The sequence below is a fragment of the Electrophorus electricus genome, chromosome 1, assembly GCF_041902795.1.
Source record: "Electrophorus electricus isolate QZ-2024a chromosome 1, ASM4190279v1, whole genome shotgun sequence".
Classification (NCBI taxonomy): Eukaryota; Metazoa; Chordata; class Actinopteri; order Gymnotiformes; family Gymnotidae; genus Electrophorus; species Electrophorus electricus.
Window position 1 is genome coordinate 10,858,721 of NC_137497.1, and position 24,807 is coordinate 10,883,527.

At 39.5% G+C, this 24,807-nt stretch overlaps 1 protein-coding gene across 1 annotated transcript in view; it reads right to left on the reverse strand.

Annotated features, from left to right (window-relative positions):
* The window catches only part of LOC118241366 (NACHT, LRR and PYD domains-containing protein 3-like), a 53,030-nt gene that overhangs the window by 2,170 nt on the left and 26,053 nt on the right, over nt 1-24,807 (reverse strand). The window contains exons 6-8 of the mRNA XM_081711504.1: nt 24,571-24,741; nt 13,996-14,166; nt 4,106-4,258 (exon numbers count right to left, since the gene is read on the reverse strand). Coding sequence (XP_081567630.1) covers nt 4,106-4,258; nt 13,996-14,166; nt 24,571-24,741 — 495 coding nt within the window. The remainder of the gene's footprint in view (nt 1-4,105; nt 4,259-13,995; nt 14,167-24,570; nt 24,742-24,807) is intronic.

The following is a 24,807-nucleotide window of genomic DNA, read 5'->3' on the forward strand; positions in this document are numbered from 1 at the left end:
CTCTGTCTCACACAGAAAATAGTTCTGTCTCTCTCTCTTTCTCTCTCTCAGATAATAGTTCTCTCTCTCTCTCTCTCTCTGTCTCTCAGATAATAGTTCTGTCTCTCTCTCTCTCTCACACAGATAATAGTTATGTCTCTCTCTGTCTCATACACAGATAATAGTTCTGTCTCTCTCACACACACACAGAAAATAGTTCTGTCTCTCTCTCTCTCTCACACAGATAATAGTTCTGTCTCTCTCTCTGTCTCACACAGATAATAGTTCTGTCTCTCTCTCTTTCTCTCACACACACAGTTATTAGTTGTCTCTCTCTCTCTCTCTCTCTCTGTCTCACACAGGTAATAGTTCTGTCTCTCTCTCTCACACACAGATAACAGTTCTGTTTCTCGCTCTCTGTCTCACACACAGATAATAGTTACGTCTCTCTCTCTCACACACACAGTTATTAGTTCTCTCTGTCTCACACAGATAATAGTTCTGTCTCTCTCTCTCACACACACAGGTAATAGTTCTGTCTATCTCTTTCTCTCTCTCTCTCTCTCAGATAATAGTTCTGTCTCTCTCTCTCTCACACACAGTTATTATTTCTCTCTCTGTCTCACACACAGATAATAGTTGTCTCTCTCTCTCTCTGTCTCACACAGATAATAGATCTGTCTGTGTCTCTCTCTCTCTTACACACAGATAATTGTTCTGTCTCTCTCTCTTTCTCTCTCTCTGTCTCACAGATAATAGTTCTGTCTCTCTCTCTCTCTGTCTCACACACAGATAATAGTTCTGTCTCTCTCTCTCTCTCTCAGTTATTAGTTCTCTCTCTCTCTCTCTCTCTCACACACAGGTAATTGTTCTGTCTCTCTCTTTCTCTCTGTTCCACACACAGATAATAGTTCTCTCTCTCTCTCTCACACACACAGGTAATAGTTCTGTCTCTCTCTCTCTCACACACAGGTAATAGTTCTGTCTCTCTCTTTCTCTCTTTCTCTCTCTCTCTCAGATAATAGTTCTGTCTCTCTCTCTCTCTCTCACACACAGTTATTAGTTCTCTCTCTCTTTCTCTGTCTCACACAGATAATAGTTGTCTATCTCTTTCTCTCTCTCTCACACAGGTAATCGTTCTGTCTCTCTCTCTCTCTCTCTGTTCCATACACAGATAATAGTTCTCTCTCTCTCTCTCTCTCTTTCTCACACACAGATAATAGTTCTCTCTCTCTCTCTCTCTCTTTCTCACACACAGATAATAGTTCTGTCTCTCTCTCTCTGTCTCTCACAGATAACAGTTCTGTCTCTCTCTCTCTGTCTCTCACAGATAACAGTTCTGTTTCTCTCTCTCTCTCTCACACAGATAATAGATCTCTCTCTCTCTCTCACACACACAGGTAATAGTTCTGTCTCTCTCTCTCTCACACACAGGTAATAGTTCTGTCTCTCTCTCTTTCTCTCAGATAATAGTTCTGTCTCTCTTTCTCTCTCTCTCTGTCTCACACACAGAAAAGTTCTGTCTCACACAGACAGATAATAGTTCTGTCTCTCTCTCTGTCTCACACACAGATAATAATTCTGTCTCGCTCTCTCTCTCTCTCCCTCTCTCTCACACACACAGATAATAGTTCTGTCTCTCTCTCACACAAACACACAAAGATAATAGTTCTCGCTCTCTCTCTCCATTTCAGACACACACATCGTTCTGGGCATTGAGAGTTCTGGTAAACTGGGATGTGATGATGTTGTCACTTCACCTCTCTTTTGTCTCTCTAGTTAGTTGACTGAGAGCGGTGGAGTGTTGATCATGCCTGTGGTTCCTTTTAGCTGTGCTGCCAAAGCTGCATCTGCCAAAGTCCATCTTTGCACATCATAGTTTCCTAATTTACACACCCTCTACCTGGACATGTCTAATAATCTAGTCTCTCTGTCTGCTGAGGTTCACCTACCCCTGATGTCATGACGTTACTGTCTCAGCTGCCATGGCTAATCCCAAAACCCCATGATGCCCCCTGTTGTAGCCCCCCACACCTCCACCCCACACAGCTACTTCCCCGCTGCCCTTCATGGATGATCTCATACAGGAAGAGTTTCGGTCATGTGCACACCGTCGGGACCAGACTAAGACTTCTGGAAAACCACACTAGACATTAATTGCTTATTGTTCCATATTTCTTTATTTATTTTTCTCCATCTCACTACTTATTCTGCTCCTAATTGTCTATATTCTTACTACTATAATGTCCGTTATTGTCCAGAGGACCCCACCAGTTTACAGCCCACCAGAACCAGTGCACTGAGGACACTGTCAGCACTGACATCCACACGTCTCTCACACATCTGGAGGACATGGACAGTTATGCTCCAGTGCTGTTCACTGATTACAGCTCAGCAGTCAACACAGTCACCCCAACCAAACTGACTGAAACACTCACCACTGGACTCACACCCTCCTTCTGTAAATGGGGGCTGAACTTTCTAACAGACAGAATCAGTCAGTCAGAACTGGCAATGTACATCCAGCACAAGGACTGAGAACACTGGGACCCCCCAGGACTGCGTGGCCGCCCAGTATAACACCAGCATCATCAAACTGGTTTGACTGATCACTGGATGAGACAGCATACAGGAGGGAGGTGACAGACATGGTGACATGGTGTCATGACAACAATCTCTCCCTGAATGCAGACAAGACCAAGAAGATGATTGTTGACCCAAGGAGGAAGGAGAAGCAACAGCACACCCCACTACAGACAGGAGAGATGGAGGTGAACTCCTTCACCTTCCTGGAGTTCACATCAGTGAGGACCTCACCTGGACCTACAACACACCCCACATCAGTGAGGACCTCAGCTGGACCTACAACACACACCCCACATCAGTGAGGACCTCACCTGGACCTACGACACACCCCACATCAGTGAGGACCTCACCTGGACCTAGAAGACACACAACGCATCATTGAGGACCTCACCTGGACCTACAACACACCCCACACCAGTGAGGACCTCACCTGGTCCTACAACACACACCCCGCATCAGTGAGGACCTCACCTGGACCTATGACACACCCCACATCAGTGAGGACCTCACCTGGACCTACAACACACACACCCCACATCAGTGAGGACCTCACCTGGACCTACAACACACACACCCCACATCAGTGAGGACCTCACCTGGACCTACAACACACACACCCCACATCAGTGAGGACCTCACCTGGACCTACAACACACACACCCCACATCAGTGAGGACCTCACCTGGACCTACAACAAACACCACATCATAAAGAAATCCCAACAGTATCTGCTGTGTCCTCTGTTTATGTACGATACACAGCATGACCTGCAGGTTAACACTCTCCTGACATCAGAACTCTGAAAATGTTCAGCTCTTGTTCACAGTTTTATTGACAACAGGAGGAAACGTGAAACTGAATCACATGAAAGACAAATCAACAACAAGCCAGCCACAACAAGTACCGATATACACAAAACACAATGCAGCAAATGTCACAGAGAATAACATTATCCACCAAATAATGATCTGTGATTACAAATAACAATACAATAAACTACACACAACCACAATGTTTTCAAAAGGTATGAGATGTACGCAGACAACTGCATTAGCACGGCTATAATAACTACAATAACTATAATAACTACAATAACGAACTCTTGGAGTTGTATTCTCTCACTCTACGATCGCTACACACATGAACCAACTCGCTGCTACTGACACCCTGTGGTTCTTAAATGAATTACAACTAACCTCAAAAAATGGAACAGAGTTTATAAACTCCTGACAGAACAGCATCTGTACTTCCTGAGGAGGCTGAGGAAATGTAGCATGTCAACTAAAACTCAGCAGTTCCTACAGGAGAATGATGGAGAGTGAACTCACCAGCCACCACAGTATGATATGGGAACTGCACTACTCAGGAATGGAAGACTCAGTTTTCAGTATTTTCTCATTCTCACTCTTTCATAAACACACACAGACACCAACACAGAAACACATACGCACACACACACACACACACACACACACACACACACACACGTAAGCACACACAAACAAACCCCCATACACATGCACACACTAACGTTCCATACCTGAGAGTGTCCAGTCTAGAAGAGAGCAGCTTCACTCCTGACTCTCCTGGGTGATTGTACGTCAGGTCCAGTTCTTTCAGGTGGGAGGGGTTTGACCTCAGAGCTGAAGCCAGAGAAGAACAGCCTTCCTCTGTGACCAAACAACCAGACAGTCTGCAGAAAGGAGGGAAACAGGTAGAGAGAGACAGAGAGTGAGATGCACTTCCAGAGCAGCCTGCATGGGGCAGCTAGAGAGGCTGGTAACTGTAGTTGGAGGTTCCTCCACTCTCATGTCTCTCTGGCGTCCTCCATGGCAGATGGTTTTGTTCACTCTTCTCCAGATCGCTGCTGTCTGTGTTTATTTTAGCTCTTATTTTATTCAGCCCTTCAGAACTCTAGTGCACTATTAACCTACATCAAAAGAACCCTAAAGCTGGACTTACACTGTGTGATTTCAGTGGTCTTATAAGACTGTTACATGTCAGACTGTATGAGATGATGCCAGTAAAATCTTGGCAGAATTCTACATCTGGCTGTGATAACAGGAGTAAAAACACTGTCACATTTCTGGATCTGTGACTCAGAGATAAAGTCTAAGAATTCTAAGCGATGCATACTTTTTGGAAGTTGCAAAGCTGATGCCAGACTTTCACAAGTGTTTTCCTCAAGATTACAGATAGCTAGACTGCAAGTAGATACAACAGACATTACAATATACCCTACAGTAGATACAACAGACAATATAGTCTATAGTAGATACAACAAATATTACAATGTACCCTACAGTAGATACAACAGATATCACAATATACCCTACAGTAGATACAACAGACATTAAAATATACCCTACAGCAGATACAACAGATATCACAATATACCCTACAGTAGATAGAACAGACATTACAATATACTCTACAGCAGATACAACTGACAGTACAATATAGTCTACAGTAGATACACCAAATATTACAGTGTAAGTCGCTCTGGATAAGAGCATCTGCCAAATGCTGTAAAAGTAAATATAAATGTTCTCTTATGTGGTCATGGAACTGTCTTGGCTTTATGGGTCATTTCTGAGAAATAGATATCCAAAATCAACCTGAATGAAATGAGTACATGAATTCACCTAAAGGTATTATTATTTTAATAGGAGTTTATGAAAAATGGTCGAGTGAAATCTGTTCAAACTTACTCTGTTGATACTCTGCAAATTCAGTCTATACAAAATGAGTGCATTATTTCACCTAAAGGTAGTTTGACTTTAATATGCATTTATGAAGACATTGTATAGTGAAATGTGTCCAAACTTACTCTGCTAATAGTCAAGGGCTTCTACTCACATGTGGTAGTGGAACTGTTTTTGCATTTTGTTAAAATTCAGAAAAATATGTAAAACTTCAATATAGATTTATTAATGATCTGGTGAGGGCCAAGGGCCACCATTCAATAGGCAGTGGAATATTTCAGCCCTGGAGTTCTCCTGCCCTGCACATTTGCCACATTTCACTAGTGATAACCCCTGTTTCAGCTGGCAGTCAAGATCTATAATAAACTTCTGAGAAACATTATGTAGAAAAAGCATTTTCCACAATGCTTATTAAGATGTGTAAATATATTACCAATTGTGTTTAATCTAATTATGCAATTAAACTAGTTCAATCAAGTAAACTGTATTTTGTACAAATACGCAAGTCTGTTTCTTTGCTTAGGAAGAGTTAGGTTGCTGTGAGCAGCAAAATACCGTATAATCGCGCATATAGGCGCATTAAATTTAACCCGCGGATGACTTGACCGTGAATCGCTAAAGCGCGGATAGCGTGATCGCGGTTGTAACCTAGTGACCACCTGTAACCTAGTAACCACCTGTAACCTAGCTACAAGGTTTAAATGTGTTTAAACTGATGTAGGGGACCTGACTGATTAATACACACCTGTACTTCATGAACACCAGATGTTATAAATCACATCCCCGTCAAATCTCCCGTCACACCCTCACCCTCCTCCCTCCTGCTCTCAACTACGTGAAGATCCAACCGCATTTCTCCTAAAGACTGTAACTTGATTGTTGCAATGGCAAGAAGTCCAATCTTGCTTATTGACGGTTTGGTCAAATTGTTGAGACTGTTAGCTGGTTAGATATCTGTGCTGAACAGTAAACAACTAAAGAAATCAACATAGCTAGACTTTCTTTGCTAACATTACCTAGTTAGCTGTTAGCCATGAATGACGATCAGAGATTCAGTGAAAAACTCACACAGGCTTTGTCTGTCTGCCTTAGTCCATCTACTTTTACTTTTTGTCTGTCCCTTTCTGGTATTTTCCTTTTCTCTTGGAAATCACCATAGCAGCAAATATCCTCCAATTCCAGTTTGTGAGATTTTCTGTCATTTTCATGATCCACTACAGTTCTCTTCACCTCAGTAAGTTAAAACAGCTCCTCTGATGCTATTGGCCACTGTAATGACGTCATTCAATATTCTGCCGCCCCGGCCGTCCTACCACATATGTGATTGGATAAAATTACTGTCACTCAAATTGAGAAACTTGTCACTCATATTTCTGTTCCTGTTGGATACAAGTGCTTCTTGGATATTCATGTTATTACTACCTTTATTTTTTTTTCAAATGGTACAATTTAAAAAATTTGTGGAGTGTTTTTATTGTACCTTTTGACATTTTTTAATACGTCAACATAGACTTCCTAAAAACAAGGGCAACAATCACAAGGTTATTGTATTTCTATACCAAACTGTTTTCTGCTGTTTCGTGTGCTCCCAGTTTTAGTTGAGAAAAATATTAGGAACATTATCTTCACTACATATAATGGTGTTATACTGTTTCTGACCATTCTGGTGCCCTACACACACCCAAACACACCCAGCTGCTACCACACTACAGTTACAGTGAAACTACAAACACTCCATAACTGCAGCCTGATTAGATTTAATAGACAGACTGAACTCAGGCATGCTAATAGAACACAGATTTGTACCTTCAGTTTCCAGAGTTGGCTCTGTCCTAGAACAACTCCCCCAGGTCATTGTGCCAGTGTTGGGTAGTGTAGTCTATTGTGTGGCTGTGTGTATCAACATAAAATATCTTGGGTGTAGAAGATTACTGTACAATCACTGAGTGGATTTGAGCTTGTTACATCTACTACTGTATTTTCTTTTCCCTCTTCTGGTTTATGTTTAATGAAGACAGGTTTGGGGTGGAGCAAGTGTTGGGTTTGGTTTTTATTCTGGCTTATACTCCCCATAGACACAGATGGCATGTTTGTAGATCTCTATTACTTTTTTGTTATAATGGTTTGTGCTCAGAATAAAGTGTCTGTTGTGGTCTCTCCCCCTACACTGGCACATAACAGATGTATAAAGGTTGGTATCTCTCTCTAATCATCTGCAGCTGAAATAACCAGCAACTGAAGATGGCTGCCTCCAACACTCCAAACACTGTAAGATAAAACTGATGATTTTCTTCATAATTTGTGAACCCTAAAGACGGCCATGTTACTATATTGTGTGGGATGTAGCTTGGACACATTAAAACTAGCATAACCATTGTATTAGAGTGTTGCTATGAACAATGCATTAAATAAGAGTTTTACACATTTTTTTTTTTTTTAACAGAGCAGTGCCTTGACTCTCCCACTATTTGTATTTTATATAATTTCCCTGCAAAACACCTTCACTATTGTTTCTGAACTTCTGAGCCCTCCAGACATCTTGTGGTTTTAAGTATTTTCTGTGGTCAGTGTTTGTTCTCCTGTATGGAGGAAGCAGAAAGACAAGGAGCACAGCAAGGGGTCCAGTGAGGAGCACATTCTATCAGTGGTGGTCACACACAGATAATAGTTCTGCCTCTCTAACACACACAAATAGATCTGTCTGTCTCTCTCTCTCTCTATTTCACACACACAAACTCACAGATAATAGTTCCGTCTCACACTTACAAATAATAGATCTCTCTCTCTCTCTCTCTCTCTCTCTCTCTCTCTCTCTCTCTCTCTCTCTCTCTCTCTCTCTCACATATACACACAAATAATAGATCTGTCTGTCTCTCTCTGACTGTCTCTCACTCTCTATTTCAGACACACACACACACACACACACACAGATAATAGTTCTCTTTCTCTCTCAAACACGTAGATAATAGTTCTGTCTCTCTCTCTCCCCATCTCTCTCTCACACACACACACACACACACACACACACACACACACACGTTTCAATCGAGGTGAAGCATTATAAACAGCAAATGAAACATATTTGTGTCAATCTGTGTAATAAATAAGATTTCAAACAGTAGTCATATTGGCTCTGAACTAAACAGTGTGAGGTTTGGTTTACTGTGTATAAACAGTAATTATATTGGCCCTGAACTAAACAGTGTGAGGTCTGGTTTACTGTGTATAAACAGTAGTTATACTGGCCCTGAACTAAACAGTGTGAGGTCTGGTTTACTGTGTATATACAGTAGTCATATTGGCACTGAACTAAACAGTGTGAGGTCTGGTTTACTGTGTATATACAGTAGTCATATTGGCACTGAACTAAACAGTGTGAGGTCTGGTTTACTGTGTATATACAGTAGTCATATTGGCACTGAACTAAACAGTGTGAGGTCTGGTTTACTGTGTATATACAGTAGTCATATTGGCCGTGAACTAAACAGTGTGAGGTCTGGTTTACTGTGTATAAACAGTAGTTATATTGGCCCTGAACTAAACAGTGTGAGGTCTAGTTTACTGTGTATGAACAGTTGTTATACTGATCCTGAACTAAATAGTGTGAGCTCTGGCTTGATTGCTGGCAAATAATTTCAGCACCAAATGTCCAGTTGAGGCCTGCAGAACATATTTACTGGGGGGACAGATGGGACCAGTGAACATCTTGTGGTGACACACTAAAATGGCCTTACAGCACAGAGGAATTTCAGGGTACACAAGTTAAGTGTATAATAAACTACATACATACTGTTTAATTCCTTATCAGATTATGACAAATCACATGAAGTCAGTAAGGGAGTCATTCATTAACCCATAAGATTACATTTTGAATGAATCATCACCAATAAATCAAGGGTGTGGGTTACATAAACATAAATATTATTATCTGAGAAAGGTTCATTTCTGTCCAGCACTTAATATTTTATATCACTTACAAGTATCTTCCATTCTTTGATTCATACCCTTGATAAAGGTTGTATTTCAAGATTCCAAAAATTGTGTGTGTGGTTATAATTCTACAAGTAGTTATAATTCTATATTTAGTTCTAATACTACAAGTAGTTATAAGTCTCCCTGTGGTTATAATTTTACAATTGGTGATAATTCTTGATGTATCTACATTCTGTAGTATCAAATAATGAATTATGGATGCAGAAATGTCAGAAATGTCTTTAGTTCTGATGTAATTACAAAACACCACACATGCTAGGTACCACACACACACACACACACACACACACACACACACACACACACACTTAGACAATATCCCACCCAAAAACACAAGGGAATCATGTGTGCTTGTAAAAGAGTCCTGTAATGTGTCTAGAACCTCAATAGTTCAGCTTTAAATGTTTTAATTAAGATTTTAAGGGCTTGTATTTGCAGAGAGATTAGAATGACTGATGTTTACAGTGTTTCCATACATAAACTAGATAAAATCACTCAGTGAAAATCTTACATTAGAACACTTCATTTTACAGCACTATTGTTGGGAGTTTCTGAATATATTCATCCTGTAAGACATTTTGCTAAATTTCTGCGCTCAGGTGACCAAAAATGCAGCTTGTGGACAAAATGCCAAAGCGCCTAGTTGAAGCAGCATTGTAATAAATACACCTGTACATGTGGACAAGGACTCATCTGTGTCTCCTCTTTACAATGTTATATTTCTCTTATACACTTGAATATCTGCTTATGCATCACAAATGTAACTCTTTGTCTCCACAGTGTGGTCATTTAATGAAAAGCAGTGAGGTTTCAACAGAAAACTATATTTAGAAATATTTAGAGAAGAGAACTTTATAATATAATATAAAAATGTATATTTCCTTGCATTGCCTTGTCTGGCAATGTTTGTTTAATACTGTACTATAAGGGAGTTGACACTGACCTTTTTAAAATGCCTCTTTATTTACATTCAAAAATAGTCACAGAAACTCACCTGAGAATCTCCAGTTTACAGTGTGAACTCTTCAGTCCAGCACAGAGCTGCTCCACTCCTGAATTCTGCAGATCATTATTATTCATCTCCACCTCTCTCAGTGAGTTTTCTGTTTGTAGAACTGATGTGAGAGATTTGCAAGACTCTTGCGTGAGACCACAGCCAGATAGTCTGTAAAAGATTAAATACAGTAAATAATGTAGTTCAGTCAGAGGATGATGAATTAAAAGATCTGAACTGCTAATAAAAATGTAAAGAAGAGTTTGAAAGGTCTGGAACACACTGATACATTTTCAGCCTTTTAATTTTACAAACACAGCAACATTTAACACTGCTGTGTCTTTATCAAAGACAAAATGGACAAAAACATGACAAATAACATTCATTAGCAACCTAAAACAGATGAACAAATAATGGATGGTTGGTTCATAAGTCAGTGAATGGCAGTTACCATAATCAGAGTCCAAATATCAAAAATATCCCACCCCTAACACCATAACAGGAAACAGAACAACATAGATCTCATTCAATGTTTCACAAATACAAACACATTAATATACAAACCGAAAATATTGTTGGCAGACATGCAGAGTAGTGATTATGGAGAAATAAACACTGCAGTATTGATTATGGAGGAATAAACACTGCAGTAGCGATTATGTTGGAATGAACACAGCAGTAGTGATTTTAGAGGAATAATCACAGTAGTATTTATTATGGAGAAATAAACACTGCAGGAGTGATTATGTAGAAATAAACACTGCAGTTTTGACTATGGAATAATGAACACTGCAGTTTTGATTATGGAGGAATGAACATTGCAGTAGTGAATATTAGTGTATGAACACTGCAGTACTAATGGTGGTAGGACGAACACTGCAATAGTGATTATGGAGGAATGAACACTGCAGTATTGATTGGACAGAATGCAGACAGCATAATCTTTTACTAGTGTTTACATTCCTTTGCTCACACTATGAGTCACTGATCATGAAACATTCTCCTCTGCCTTTGCTTTTCCAAGTGATGTCCTGAGTTCTGTCTGAGTGGTGCACCAAGAATCCCGGAGGCTTAATAGCTGAGTCAGGGACCCCATCAGTCAGTCAGGTGTGTGTGAGGCAGACCCCATCAGTCAGTCAGTTCTGACTCTCTCACACACACAAATAATATATCTGTCTGTCTCTCTCTTGTGGTGACACATTAAAATATCCTTACAGCACAGAGGAATTTCAGGGTACACAAGTTAATACAGTGGTAAAACCACTATTATATTGTATAATAAACTACATACTGTTTAATTCCTTATCAGATTATGACATTCACATGAAGTCAGTCAGGGAGTCATTAATTAACCCATGAGATTACAATTTGAATAAATCTTCACCAATAAATCAAGGGTGTGGGTTACATAAACATAAATACTGTTACCTGAGAAAGGTTTAATTTCTGTCCAGCACTTAATATTTTATATCACTTACAAGTATCTTCAGTTCTTTGATTCATCCCCTCGAAAAAGGTTGTATTTCAAGATTCCAAAAATTCTACTTGTGGTTATAATTCTATGTGTGGTTATATTTCTACATGTAGTTATATTGCTAAATTTGGTTCTAATTCTACATGTGATTATAATTCTATGTGTGGTTATAATTCTCAGTGTATCTGAATTATGTAGTATCAAATGATGAATTATGGGTGCAGAAATGTCTGAAACAATATCGCTACTTCACACAACTAATTTATTCACTAAAATCAACTATTTACATTAACACAAAAAAAAACAACTAAAGTCAGCAGAGCTGTGGGGCTACAGTGAGAGTGGACACAGCCAACACTACAGCAGACCTGTGGGGCTACAGTGAGAGTGGACCCAGCTGACACTACAGCAGACCTGCGGGGCTACAGTGAGAGTGGACACAGCTGACACTACAGCAGACCTGCGGGGCTACAGTGAGAGTGGACACAGCCGACACTACAGCAGACCTGTGGGGCTACAGTGAGAGTGGACCCAGCCAACACTACAGCAGACCTGTGGGGCTACAGTGAGAGTGGACCCAGCTGACACTACAGCAGAGCTGTGGGGCTACAGTGAGAGTAGACATAGCTGACACTACAGCAGACCTGTGGGGCTACAGTGAGAGTGGACACAGCTGGCTCCTCTGTCTATGTCTGCTGTGTCCACTCTCTTCCATGTCCTCCTCCTGGACACTTTCACCATCAAGTTCTTCTGTCTTTTCTCTCTCATGCTGTCTTCTTACTAAAGAAGGTTGCCATGGCAATAACATTACTCTTTCTCTTCATCCTGGTTGTTTTCTGTCTCTCTATACTAACTGTAAATGAACAAGCAGGAGTATTTTATATTCTAGCCAGTTCCTTATATTTAAGGAAGCTAACATTAACCTCATTAGCTTTGTTACAGTACATCCAGTGTGACACACACACACACACACACACACACACACACACACACACACACACACACACACACACACACACACACACACACACACACACACACACACACACTTCACTGCTTCTCTCCTCCTAATCTCCTGATTACTGATTACTGTGTCTTGTGTGTCTTTCTTTCTCTCTTGTAATTAAGTCCACAGGTTCACTCGTCCAGTGCTGAACATTGTTCCTCACTACTGTGTTCAGATGTCCTGAGTTTACTGTCAGCTGTCTGCTCAGTTTCTCTCTCTGCTGACTCAATGTCTTCTACCATCACTGTTCTTTTTTGTTTGCTGTCTCTGGCTTGATGAAAAAATTAGCAGCCAACATTCACTCCTAAGTCAAGCTAATATGATGTTAGCATGAGGTATCTAGGAGTAGTAACCAACAATATACTGTAACTTGGCAAGCTTAAGGTTACTAATATTAGCCAGCTACATGTTTCATAAAAACACCCGTGGAGAGAGATCACAGGTTTATCTTAAGGAATAACCAATAAACCTTTCAGTTCTATTGAATGAATATTAATTTGTTGAGTTCTTTCCTCCAGCACGGCTGTCAGTTCAGCTCACCTCAACATGTGTTGAATACACGGTGTAAATCATAATGAGAACAGGGTCTCCCACCCAATAACACAAGGGAATCATGTGTGATTGTAAAAGTGTCCTGTAATGTGTCCAAAACCTCAATTGTTTAGCTTTAAATGTTTTCATTAAGACTTTAAGGGCTTTTATTTGCAGAGAGATTAGAATGGCTGATGTTTACAGTGTTTCCATACATAAACTAGATAAAATCACTCAGTGAAAATCTTGCATGAGAACACTTCATTTTACAACACTGTTGTTGGAGTTTTTGAATATATTCATCCTGTAAGACATTTTGCAAAATTTCTGTGCTCAGGTGACCAAAGATGAGGCTTGTGGACAAAATACCAAAGTTCCTAGTTGAAGCAGCATTGTAATAAATACACCTGTACACGTGGACAAGGACTCATCTGTGTCTTCTCTTTACAAAATTATATTTCTCTTATACACTTGAAAATCTGCTCATGCATCACAGATGTAACTCTTTGTCTCCACAGTGTGGTCATTTAATGAAATGCAGCAAGGTTTCAACAGAAAACTATATTTAGAAATATTTAAAGAAGAGAACTTTATAATATTAAAGTGTACAATTCCTTGCATTGCCTTGCCTGGCAATGTTTGTTTAATACTGTACTATAATGGAGTTGACACTGAGCTTTTTAAAATGGATCTTTATTTACATTCAAAAATAGTCACAGAAACTCACCTGAGAATCTCCAGTTTACAGTGTGAACTCTTCAGTCCAGCACAGAGCTGCTCCACTCCTGAATTCTGCAGGTCATTATTATTCATCTCCAGCTCTCTCAGTGAGTTTTCTGTTTGAAGAACTGATGTGAGAGATTTGCAAGACTCTTCATTGAGACCACAGCCAGATAGTCTGTAAAAGAGTAAATACAGTAAATAATGTAGTTCAGTCAGAGGATGATGAATTAAAAGATCTGAACTGCTAATAAAAATGTAAAGAAGAGCTTGAAAGGTCTGGAACACACTGATACATTTTCAGATTTTTAATTTTACAAACACAGCAACATTTCAACATTACTGTGTCTTCATCAAAGACAAAATGGACAAAGACATGACAAATAACATTCATTAGCAACCTAAGACAGGTGACCAAATAATGGATGGTTGGTTCATAAGTCAGTGAATGGCAGTTACCATAATTAGAGTCCAAATATCAAAATATCCCACCCCTAACACCATAACAGCAAACAGAACAACACAGATCTCATTTAATGTTTCACAAATACAAACACACTAATATACAAACAGAAAATATTGTTGGAAGACAGGCAGAGTAGTGATTATGGAGGAATAAACACTGCATTAGTGATTATGGATGAATAAACACCGCAGTAGTGATTATGGAGGAATGAACACTGCAGTATTGATTGGACAGAATGCAGACAGCATAATCTTTTACTAGTGTTTACATTCCTGTGCTCACACTGAGCCACTGATCATGAAACATTCTCCTCTGCCTTTGCTTTTCCCAGTGAGGTCCTGAGTTCTGTCTGTGTGGTGCACCGAGAATCCCGGAGGCACAATAGTTGAGTCAGGGACCCCATCAGTCAGTCAGGTATGTGTGAGGCAGACCCCATCAGTCAGTCAGGTGTGTGTGTGACTCAGACACAATCGGCCAGTTAAGTGTTTGTGAGGCAACAATCTCATGTCTGCTGTTGACATGAAATGTGTCCCTGGAGTTTGTCCTTCATGGACTGCATGTGTGCAGTAAAATACTGGGGAGAAGAGGACCATTCACATGTTGTTTCAGTTGGATCAGAACTTCGACTCACTTCTCACTTCTCTCCACTACAGCAGACCTGTGGGGCTACAGTGAGAGTGGACACAGCCGACACTACAGCAGACCTGTGGGGCTACAGTGAGAGTGGACACAGCTGACAGTACAGCAGAGCTGTGGGGCTACAGTGAGAGTGGACACAGCTGACACTACAGCAGACCTGTGGGGCTACAGTGAGAGTGGACACAGCTGACACTACAGCAGAGCTGTGGGGCTACAGTGAGAGTGGACACAGCTGACACTACAGCAGAGCTGTGGGGCTACAGTGAGAGTGGACACAGCTGGCACTATAGCAGGGCTGTGGGGCTTCAGTGAGAGTGGACACAGCTGACACTACAGCAGACCTGTGGGGCTACAGTGAGAGTGGACACAGCTGGCTCCTCTGTCTCTGTCTGCTGTGTTCACTCTCTTCCATGTCCTCCTCCTGGACACTTTCACCATCAAGTTCTTCTGCCTTTTCTCTCTCCTGCTGTCTTCTTACTAAAGAAGGTTGCCATGGCAATTGCATTACTCTTTCTCTTCATCCTGGTTGTTTTCTGTCTCTCTATACTAACTGTAAACGAACAAGCAGGAGTATTTTATATTCTAGCGAGTTCCTTAGATTTAAGGAAGCTAACATTAGCCTCATTAGCTTTGTTACAGTACATCAGGCACCCAGTGTGACACACACACACACACACACACACACACACACACACACACACACACACACACACACACACACACACACACACACACTTCACTCCTTCTCTCCTCCTAATCTCCTGATTACTGTGTCTTGTGTCTTTCTTTCTCTCTTGTAATTAAGTCCACAGGTTCACTCGTCCAGTGCTGAACATTGTTCCTCACTACTGTGTTCAGATGTCCTGAGTTTACTGTCAGCTGTCTGCTCAGTTTCTCTCTCTGCTGACTCCACATCTTCTACCATCACTGTTCTATTTTAGTTTGATGTCTCTGGATTGATGAAAAAATTAGCAGCCAACATTGAGTCCTAAGTCAAGCTAATTTGATGTTAGCGTAAGGTATCTAGGTGTAATAACCAACAATATACTGTAACGTGGCAAGCTTAAGGTTACTAATATTAGCCAGCTACATGTTTCATAAAAACACCTGTGGAGAGAGATCACAGGTTTATTTTAAGGAATAACCAATAAACATTTCAGTTCTATTGAATGAATATTAACTTGTTGCGTTCTTTCCTTCAGCATGGCTGTCAGTTCAGCTCACCTCAACATGTGTTGAACACACCGTGTAGATCATAATGAGAACAGGGTCTCCTACCCAAAAACACAAGGGAATCATGTGTGATTGTAAAATACATTTTGCAAAATTTCTGCTCTCAGGTGACCAAAAATGCAGCTTGTGGACAAAATGCCAAAGCGCCTAGTTGAAGCAGCACTGTAATAAATACACCTGTACATGTGGACAAGGACTCATTTGTGTCTTCTCTTTACAATGTTATGTTTCTCTTCTAGACTTGAAAATCTGCTCGTGCGTCACAAATGTACCTCTTTGTCTCCACAGTGTGGTCATTTAATGAAATGCAGCAAGGTTTCAACAGAAAACTATATTTAGAAATATTTAAAGAAGAGAACTTTATAATATAATATAAAAGTGTACATTTCCTTGCATTGCCTTGCCTGGCAATGTTTGTTTAATACTGTACTATAAGGGAGTTGACACTGACCTTTTTAAAATGGCTCTTTATTTACATTCAAAAATAGTCACAGAAACTCACCTGAGAATCTCCAGTTTACAGTGTGAACTCTTCAGTCCAGCACAGAGCTGCTCCACTCCTGAATTCTGCAGGTCATTATTATTCATCTCCAGCTCTCTCAGTGAGTTTTCTGTTTTTAGAGCTGATGTGAGAGATTTGCAAGACCCTTTATTGAGACCACAGCCAGATAGTCTGTAAAAGAGTAGATACAGTAAATAATGTAGTTCAGTCAGAGGATGATGAATTAAAAGATCTGAACTGCTAATAAAAATTTAAAGAAGAGCTTGAAAGGTCTGGAACACACTGATACATTTTCAGATTTTTAATTTTACAAACACAGCAACATTTCAACATTACTGTGTCTTCATCAAAGACAAAATGGACAAAGACATGACAAATAACATTCATTAGCAACCTAAGACAGGTGAACAAATAATGGATGGTTGGTTCATAAGTCAGTTAATGGCAGTTACCATAATCAGAGTCCAAATATCATAATATCCCACCCCTAACACCATAAGAGGAAACAGAACAACACAGATCTCATTCAATGTTTCACAAATACAAACACATTAATATACAAACCGAAAATATTGTTGGCAGACACGCAGAGTAGTGATTATGGAGGAATAAACACTGCAGTAGCGATTATGTTGGAATGAACACAGCAGTAGTGATTTTAGAGGAATAATCACAGTAGTATTTATTATGGAGAAATAAACACTGCAGGAGTGATTATGTAGAAATAAACACTGCAGTTTTGACTATGGAATAATGAACACTGCAGTTTTGATTATGGAGGAATGAACATTGCAGTAGTGAATATTAGTGTATGAACACTGCAGTACTAATGATGGTGGGATGAACACTGCAGTAGTAATGATGGTGGGATGAACACTGCAGTAGTGATTATGGAGGAATGGACAGAATGCAGAGAGCAGAATCTTTTACTAGTGTTTACATTCCTCTGCTCACACTAGGAGTCATTGATCATGAAACATTCTCCTCTGCCTTTGCTTTTCCCAGTGAGGTCCTAAGTTCTGTCTGCGTGGTGCACCGAGAATCCTGGAGGCTTAATAGCTGAGTCAGGGACCGCATCAGTCAGTCAGGAGTGTGAGGCAGACCCCATCAGTCAGTCAGGAGTGTGAGGCAGACCCCATCAGTCGGGTCAGGTATGTGTGAGGCAGATCCCATCAGTCAGTCAGGTGTGTGAGAGGTAGACGCCAGTCAATCAGTCAGTCAGTCAGGCTGCTCTATCTCTTCCTCGCTCTCTTTCACACACACACACACACACACACACACACACACACACACACACACACACACACACACACACACACACACACACACACACACACACACACACAATACTTTGGTCTCTTACAATACTTTCTGTCTCTCTCTCTCTCTCTCGTACACACACACACACACACAAATAATAGAGCTGTCTGTCAGTCTCACTTACTCTCTCTCTCTCACTCACACAGACACACACACACACACACAAACACACACACACACACACACACAATACTTCTGTCTTTCTCTCTCACACACAAAATAGATCTGTTTGAATCTCTCTCTCTCTTTCTCTCTGAGGCACACACACACCTAATAGTTCTGTCTGTCTCTCTCTCACTCACACACACACACACACACACACACACACACACACACACACAATACTTCTGTCTTTCTCTCTCTCACACACACAAAATAGATCTTTCTGTCTCCTTCTCTCTCTCTGTCTCATACACACACACACAAATAATAGTTCTGTCTCTCTCTCTCTCTCTCTCTCTCTCTCTCTCTCACACACACACACACACACACACACACACACACAGGGACAGAGATAATAGTTCTGTCTCTCTCTTTATCATGCACACACATAGATAATAGTTCTGTCTCTCGCACGCACACACACACACACACACACACACACACACACACACACACAGATAAGAGAAAGTATTGTCATGTTTAACTATCAAGTTTAACTGGAACACTTTCTTAGAAGTACAGGGGTTTTAAAATGTGATAAACCAAAGTAAATTAGTAAATTAGTAAAGAGATAAAAAAAAACAACAACTCAACTCTCAAGTAAGAAACAAGAGAACAACAATTTTGATGAAATTTCTCAACAACACAAGAAACCATCTAAACACACAGCAGCTAACAGGAGTGGAACAGTAGCATCTTGCAGCAAAACTACAAGGACAAAACTACGGATAAAGCCAAGGAAGACGTGGAAAATTACATGAAACATAAAAGGATAATTTACATTTACATTTATATACAGAATACAGTGAACAAAACCACCATCAGCAGTCTCCTGTTATATACAAAATACAGTGAACAAAACCATCATCACCAGTCTCCTGTTATATACAGAATACAGTGAACAAAACCACCATCAGCAGTCTCCTGTTATATACAAAATACAGTGAACAAAACCATCATCACCAGTCTCCTGTTATATACAGAATACAGTGAACAAAACCATCATCACCAGTCTCCTGTTATATACAGAATACAGTGAACCAAACCACCATCACCAGTCTCCTGTTATATACAGAATACAGTGAACAAAACCATCATCACCAGTCTCCTGTTATATACAGAATACAGTGAACAAAACCACCATCAGCAGTCTCCTGTTATATACAGAATACAGTGAACAAAACCACCATCAGCAGTCTCCTGTTATATACAGAATACAGTGAACAAAACCATCATCACCAGTCTCCTGTTATATACAGAATACAGTGAACAAAACCATCATCACCAGTCTCCTGTTCTATACAGAATACAGTGAACAAAACCATCATCACCAGTCTCCTGTTATATACAGAATACAGTGAACAAAACCACCATCAGCAGTCTCCTGTTATATACAGAATACAGTGAACAAAACCATCATCACCAGTCTCCTGTTATATACAGAATACAGTGAACAAAACCACCATCAGCAGTCTCCTGTTATATACAGAATACAGTGAACAAAACCATCATCACCAGTCTCCTGTTCTATACAGAATACATTGAACCAAACCACCATCACCAGTCTCCTGTTATATACAGAATACAGTGAACAAAACCACCGTCACCAGTCTCCTGTTATATACAGAATACAGTGAACAAAACCACCATCACCAGTCTCCTGTTATGTACAGAATACAGTGAATCGTGCCACAGAGCTGTCTGTGCCATAACAAGCCAAATATAAAAAGGGGCATATGTAATGGAAGACAGATAGTCATTGAAGATGAAGATGAGGATAACACCATCCTAACTGTGAACATTTATCACAACGGCACCATCATGTTTCAAGGCAGTGAGGCCTCTGCTCTGTTCAGGAAAACTTTACCTTTATCAGAGCAGTAGCAGAAACTGAGAAAGTAACTGAGGAGGAGGAGACTAGTAGCCACGTAGCCCAGGGTTCAGGGGAGGGACGGGAAAACACCTCACAGACCAGCACACCACAGGCCAGACCAGCACAACACAGACAAATGGAGATCACGGTATTCCAGCAAAGAGAAAGTCTTTCTCTCCAGGAAGTTGAGACAATAGAATTCAAACATCTGAGAGGAGAAGTGTTGGAGCTCCAGAAGGACAGAGAGGCTCTCAGGAGGGAGCTCAGTGCAGTCAGAGAGAAAGTACAGCTCAGGGACAATACCATGATCACCCTGAAGGAGGAGATACAGAGACTAAAAGAGAAGAACTACAGTTCAGGGACAGTTCCATGATCACCCTGAAGGAGGAGCTACAGAGACTAAAAGAGATGAGCTACAGCTCAGGGACAGTACCATGATCACCCTGAAGGAGGAGCTACAGAAACTAAAAGAGATGAACTACAGCTCAGGGACAGTAGCATGATCACCCTGAAGGAGGAGCTACAAAGTCTAAAAGCCAACCAGCAGACCTCTGATTCTGCACAGCAACACTAAATCAACTCTGAACCACAGACTGCCACACTGAGCCCCGTCCGGTCCATCCACACTAAGTCAGATAAAAAACCTAATATTCCTCCAGATGCAGGCATAGTCATTTTAATTGATTTTAATGGAAAATTCTTAAACGAGGAACAGCTTTTCCCAGGATCTAAAGTTGCAAAAGTTTGGTGTTCCCGAACCAGCAATGCCCTCCAGCTTCTTACACATGCCATCTCAGGTAATCCAAGCCACCCCATTATTTAGAAAGCAAGAGAGTAGCAGAGTAAGAAGAGTAGCACAGACCTCCACAGAGACCTTCCCCTCCTTCAAAATCACCATCTCTACCATCCTGCCCAGTAGAGACTTCCATCCAGCTACAATCCACAAGATGAATGCAGAGATCTCCTGTGGATGTGCACTGTTGGCTAATGTGCACCTGACACACCACTCCAACCTCAGCATTCACAGCCTTCATGACCACGTCCACCTGAACAAGGACACTGTGAGCATCTCTGCCAGCTGCCCAGCAAGCCATCCACAGTAAAGTACACCTGCCATCACCACCCACCCCCAACATGCAGCCCAAACAGCAGACCTACACCTCTGTAGTACAAACTCCACCCTCCACAAACACTACAGAGATGGAGAGATCACACAGATACTCAACCTCATATGTCAAAGTCACAATTCATTAATGAAGAAATAGATAAATAGATAAATGAATTAATAAATAAAAAGACAAATAAATAAATATCACTGTTTATAGGTTAGTCATTACACCATTTTAATATGTATGTTTATATACATGAATTGTACATATTTGTACATATAATTTCAACATATTCCTTCACTTTTACAGGTTTATCTCACTTTGAATCTGTTTGTATTTGTGTTTTTCCTTTCATACTTCATTTAAATAATGAAACCATTATCTGTCTCTCTATGGAACATTCAAGGCATAAAATCATCCATGTTTGGGTACAAAAGTATAAACACTGAATTCACAAATAACACAAAGATAAAGACATTATAAATCTCCATGAAACCTGATGTAAATCTGATATAAATCTGATTCGGTGACTCACTGCCCTTTAAACTACAAGGAAATCCTCCTCATTGCTGTTACACTCCCTGACATTAAAAGAGAGGGAGATTCAGATGAAATCACTATCTGGTAGAAATCAGAACTGTCAAAAATCATAATTCCTCTGAAATTAGAAAAATCACTGAAATACAAATTATATCACTTCAAAAACAAAACTACATCACCCACTGGAACACACAAACCCAAGTACAAAGTAAAATGCAGTATTAACTGGCTATGAAACAGAACATTGTAGCAGACAATCTGCTCAAAGTGACTGATATTAAACACAGAACCACGTTGAGAAAGTCCAGACTCAGTTAACACAGCCTGGCGGTCCAGACCAGCCAATATAAGACATCAGTGTAACAAAGACACTCTAGAGACAGAGCTACACTTTCTCAATGAATGTGAAACATTCAACCAAATACATCAAATATACTTTACAAAATTTGAGATGGTCCACCCCAACTATAAGTATTGATGGTCCACCCCAACTTTAAGTATCTATGGAACACTGACAAACAGGTCAGTGTGTTAGGAAGGATGAAGTGTTCTGCACTTTCTCACTGAATGTGAAACTAATATATATATATATATATATATATATATATATCTATATATATATATATATATATATATATATATATATATATATATATATCTATATATATATCTATATATATCTATATATATATATATATATCTATATATATATCTATATATATATATATATATATCTATATCTATATATATATATATATATATATATATATATATATATATATATATATATATATATATATATATATATATATATATATATATATATATGCACACTGGACTATGTACTATTAGGCTGTAGGTATCCCATTAGCTAGCAGTACTATTAACAACATCCTCCTTATTCTGTATCAAACGGATTCAAATACATATGAAGGAATCAACATTAGCCACGGTGGCTAATCCCTGATTACTATGTTATTATCCACATAATCTTCCAGAAGGTTTAAATGAAGTGACTAATGGCTGAAAATACACCATTTACTCATAAGACTTTTATCTAAACATTTATTTAGCTAAACTAAAGCTAACAAATAACTAGAATCACAGATAGTTATACTAATGTTCCCCTATGGGGAACTGGATGCCAATTCTTTTAATAGGCAAATCAAATTCTCAGAGAATTAATCAACCTTTCGATCTACCTGACACAAAATATTGGATGTGAACACAAATACACCCCGCCCCCCCACACACACAGAGCATTATATGATACTGTGTCTGCAGGCACCCCCAAATCAGATGTAAGACTTTTTAATACAACTTCCAATGTAATTTAATACCAAATTTGCAGTGAGGATGTACAAAAATGAAATCCGTTTGAATAAATCGTAAATAAATATTATGTTTAAACACTGTCATTGAGGAAAAGATGCTTCAAGATTAATTTTGAAGAGAGACATAAGAACACTGAATAATAAGTGGATAAGAAATTGACACAAAATCTGACAGAAAAAATATATATCTAGTTAACTTGGGCACTTTCTACAAAACATTCTTGCTAGTGAGAGCAGAGTTAGTGAACGGTTACTTCCCTGTAATGTTCATATGTAGCTAGCTAGATAAAGCTGGAGCTAATAAACTGATTTCTGAGAGGACTGCAGACCATATACAAAAATATGTAGAAAGTTACACATTTATAAATCGAGTGAAACATTTTGAGATGAACAGTGTCAGATGAATCAGTCTGACTAGAATTTCCTGTGGAGATCCAATAGCGGTTGCTAGTCACCTGGACTTAGTTTTGGTAACATTGATTAGCTAGCTAGTGTGGTTCCTAGATTTTTCCCACATTCTAATAAATTTATGAAGTACACTTTAAATAGAAAATAAATATGGAGACTCAAAAATTAATGGAAAAGAATAGCTGGTCCAGTATTTATTACATTACATACAAATGTGGCATAGTCCAGAGAATATCTAACAATCACACACAACATCTCCATCGCTATATTCAAACATACATTATTCAATATATGCACCAACCATCACTGAACATACATGCACAAAGAACACCAACCATCAGAGGATATACACACACAGAGCACCACCCATCACTATACAAACATAAACTCAAAGAGGACAATTTAGAATATCCAATCAACCTAACTTCTGTGTTTATGGACTGTGAGAGGAAACCAGAGATCCTGAAGGAAACCTGCACAGATAAGGACTGGAACCCAAGACCCTAGTGCTGAGAGAAACTTCACTGAGGGAGGGACTCAAACCCAAGACCCTAATGCTGATGGGTAAATGAACTGAACACCAAGCCACCATACTGCCTGCCTAACAGCATAACAATAACAACATAACAATATAACAATAATAAATATGATAATAATAATAATAATTCTTCTTCTCTTCTTCTTCTCCTTATTATTATTATTATTATTATTATTATTATTATTTCTTTATTTTTTACTACTAGTTGTGTAAACCTGATCATGCAGTAAAATGTAACTCTTTGTGGCCACAGTGTGTTCATTTAATGAAATGCAGCTAGTTTCACCAGAAATGTTTTGTCTGGATCTATATAACTTTGTTCCGCAGTACCTTATTTTAACTCTGTTAATGTTGCACTACAAGGCAGTTTTGTAATTTCTTTAAAGAAGAGGAGAATCACATTTGATAAATTGTGCACCATAATGGTTCCATTTAAGAATAAATTAACAGAAACTCACCTGAGAATCTCCAGTTTACAGTGTGAACTCTTCAGTCCAGCACAGAGCTGCTCCACTCCTGAATTCTGCAGGTCATTATTATTCATCTCCAGCTCTCTCAATGTATTTTCTGTTTGTAGAACTGTTGTGAGAGATTTGCAAGACCCTTCAGTGAGATTACAGCCAGATAGTCTGCAAAGAAATACATAGAGTACAAAATGCAGTTCAATCAGAGGATCTACAGACAACACAAAATGA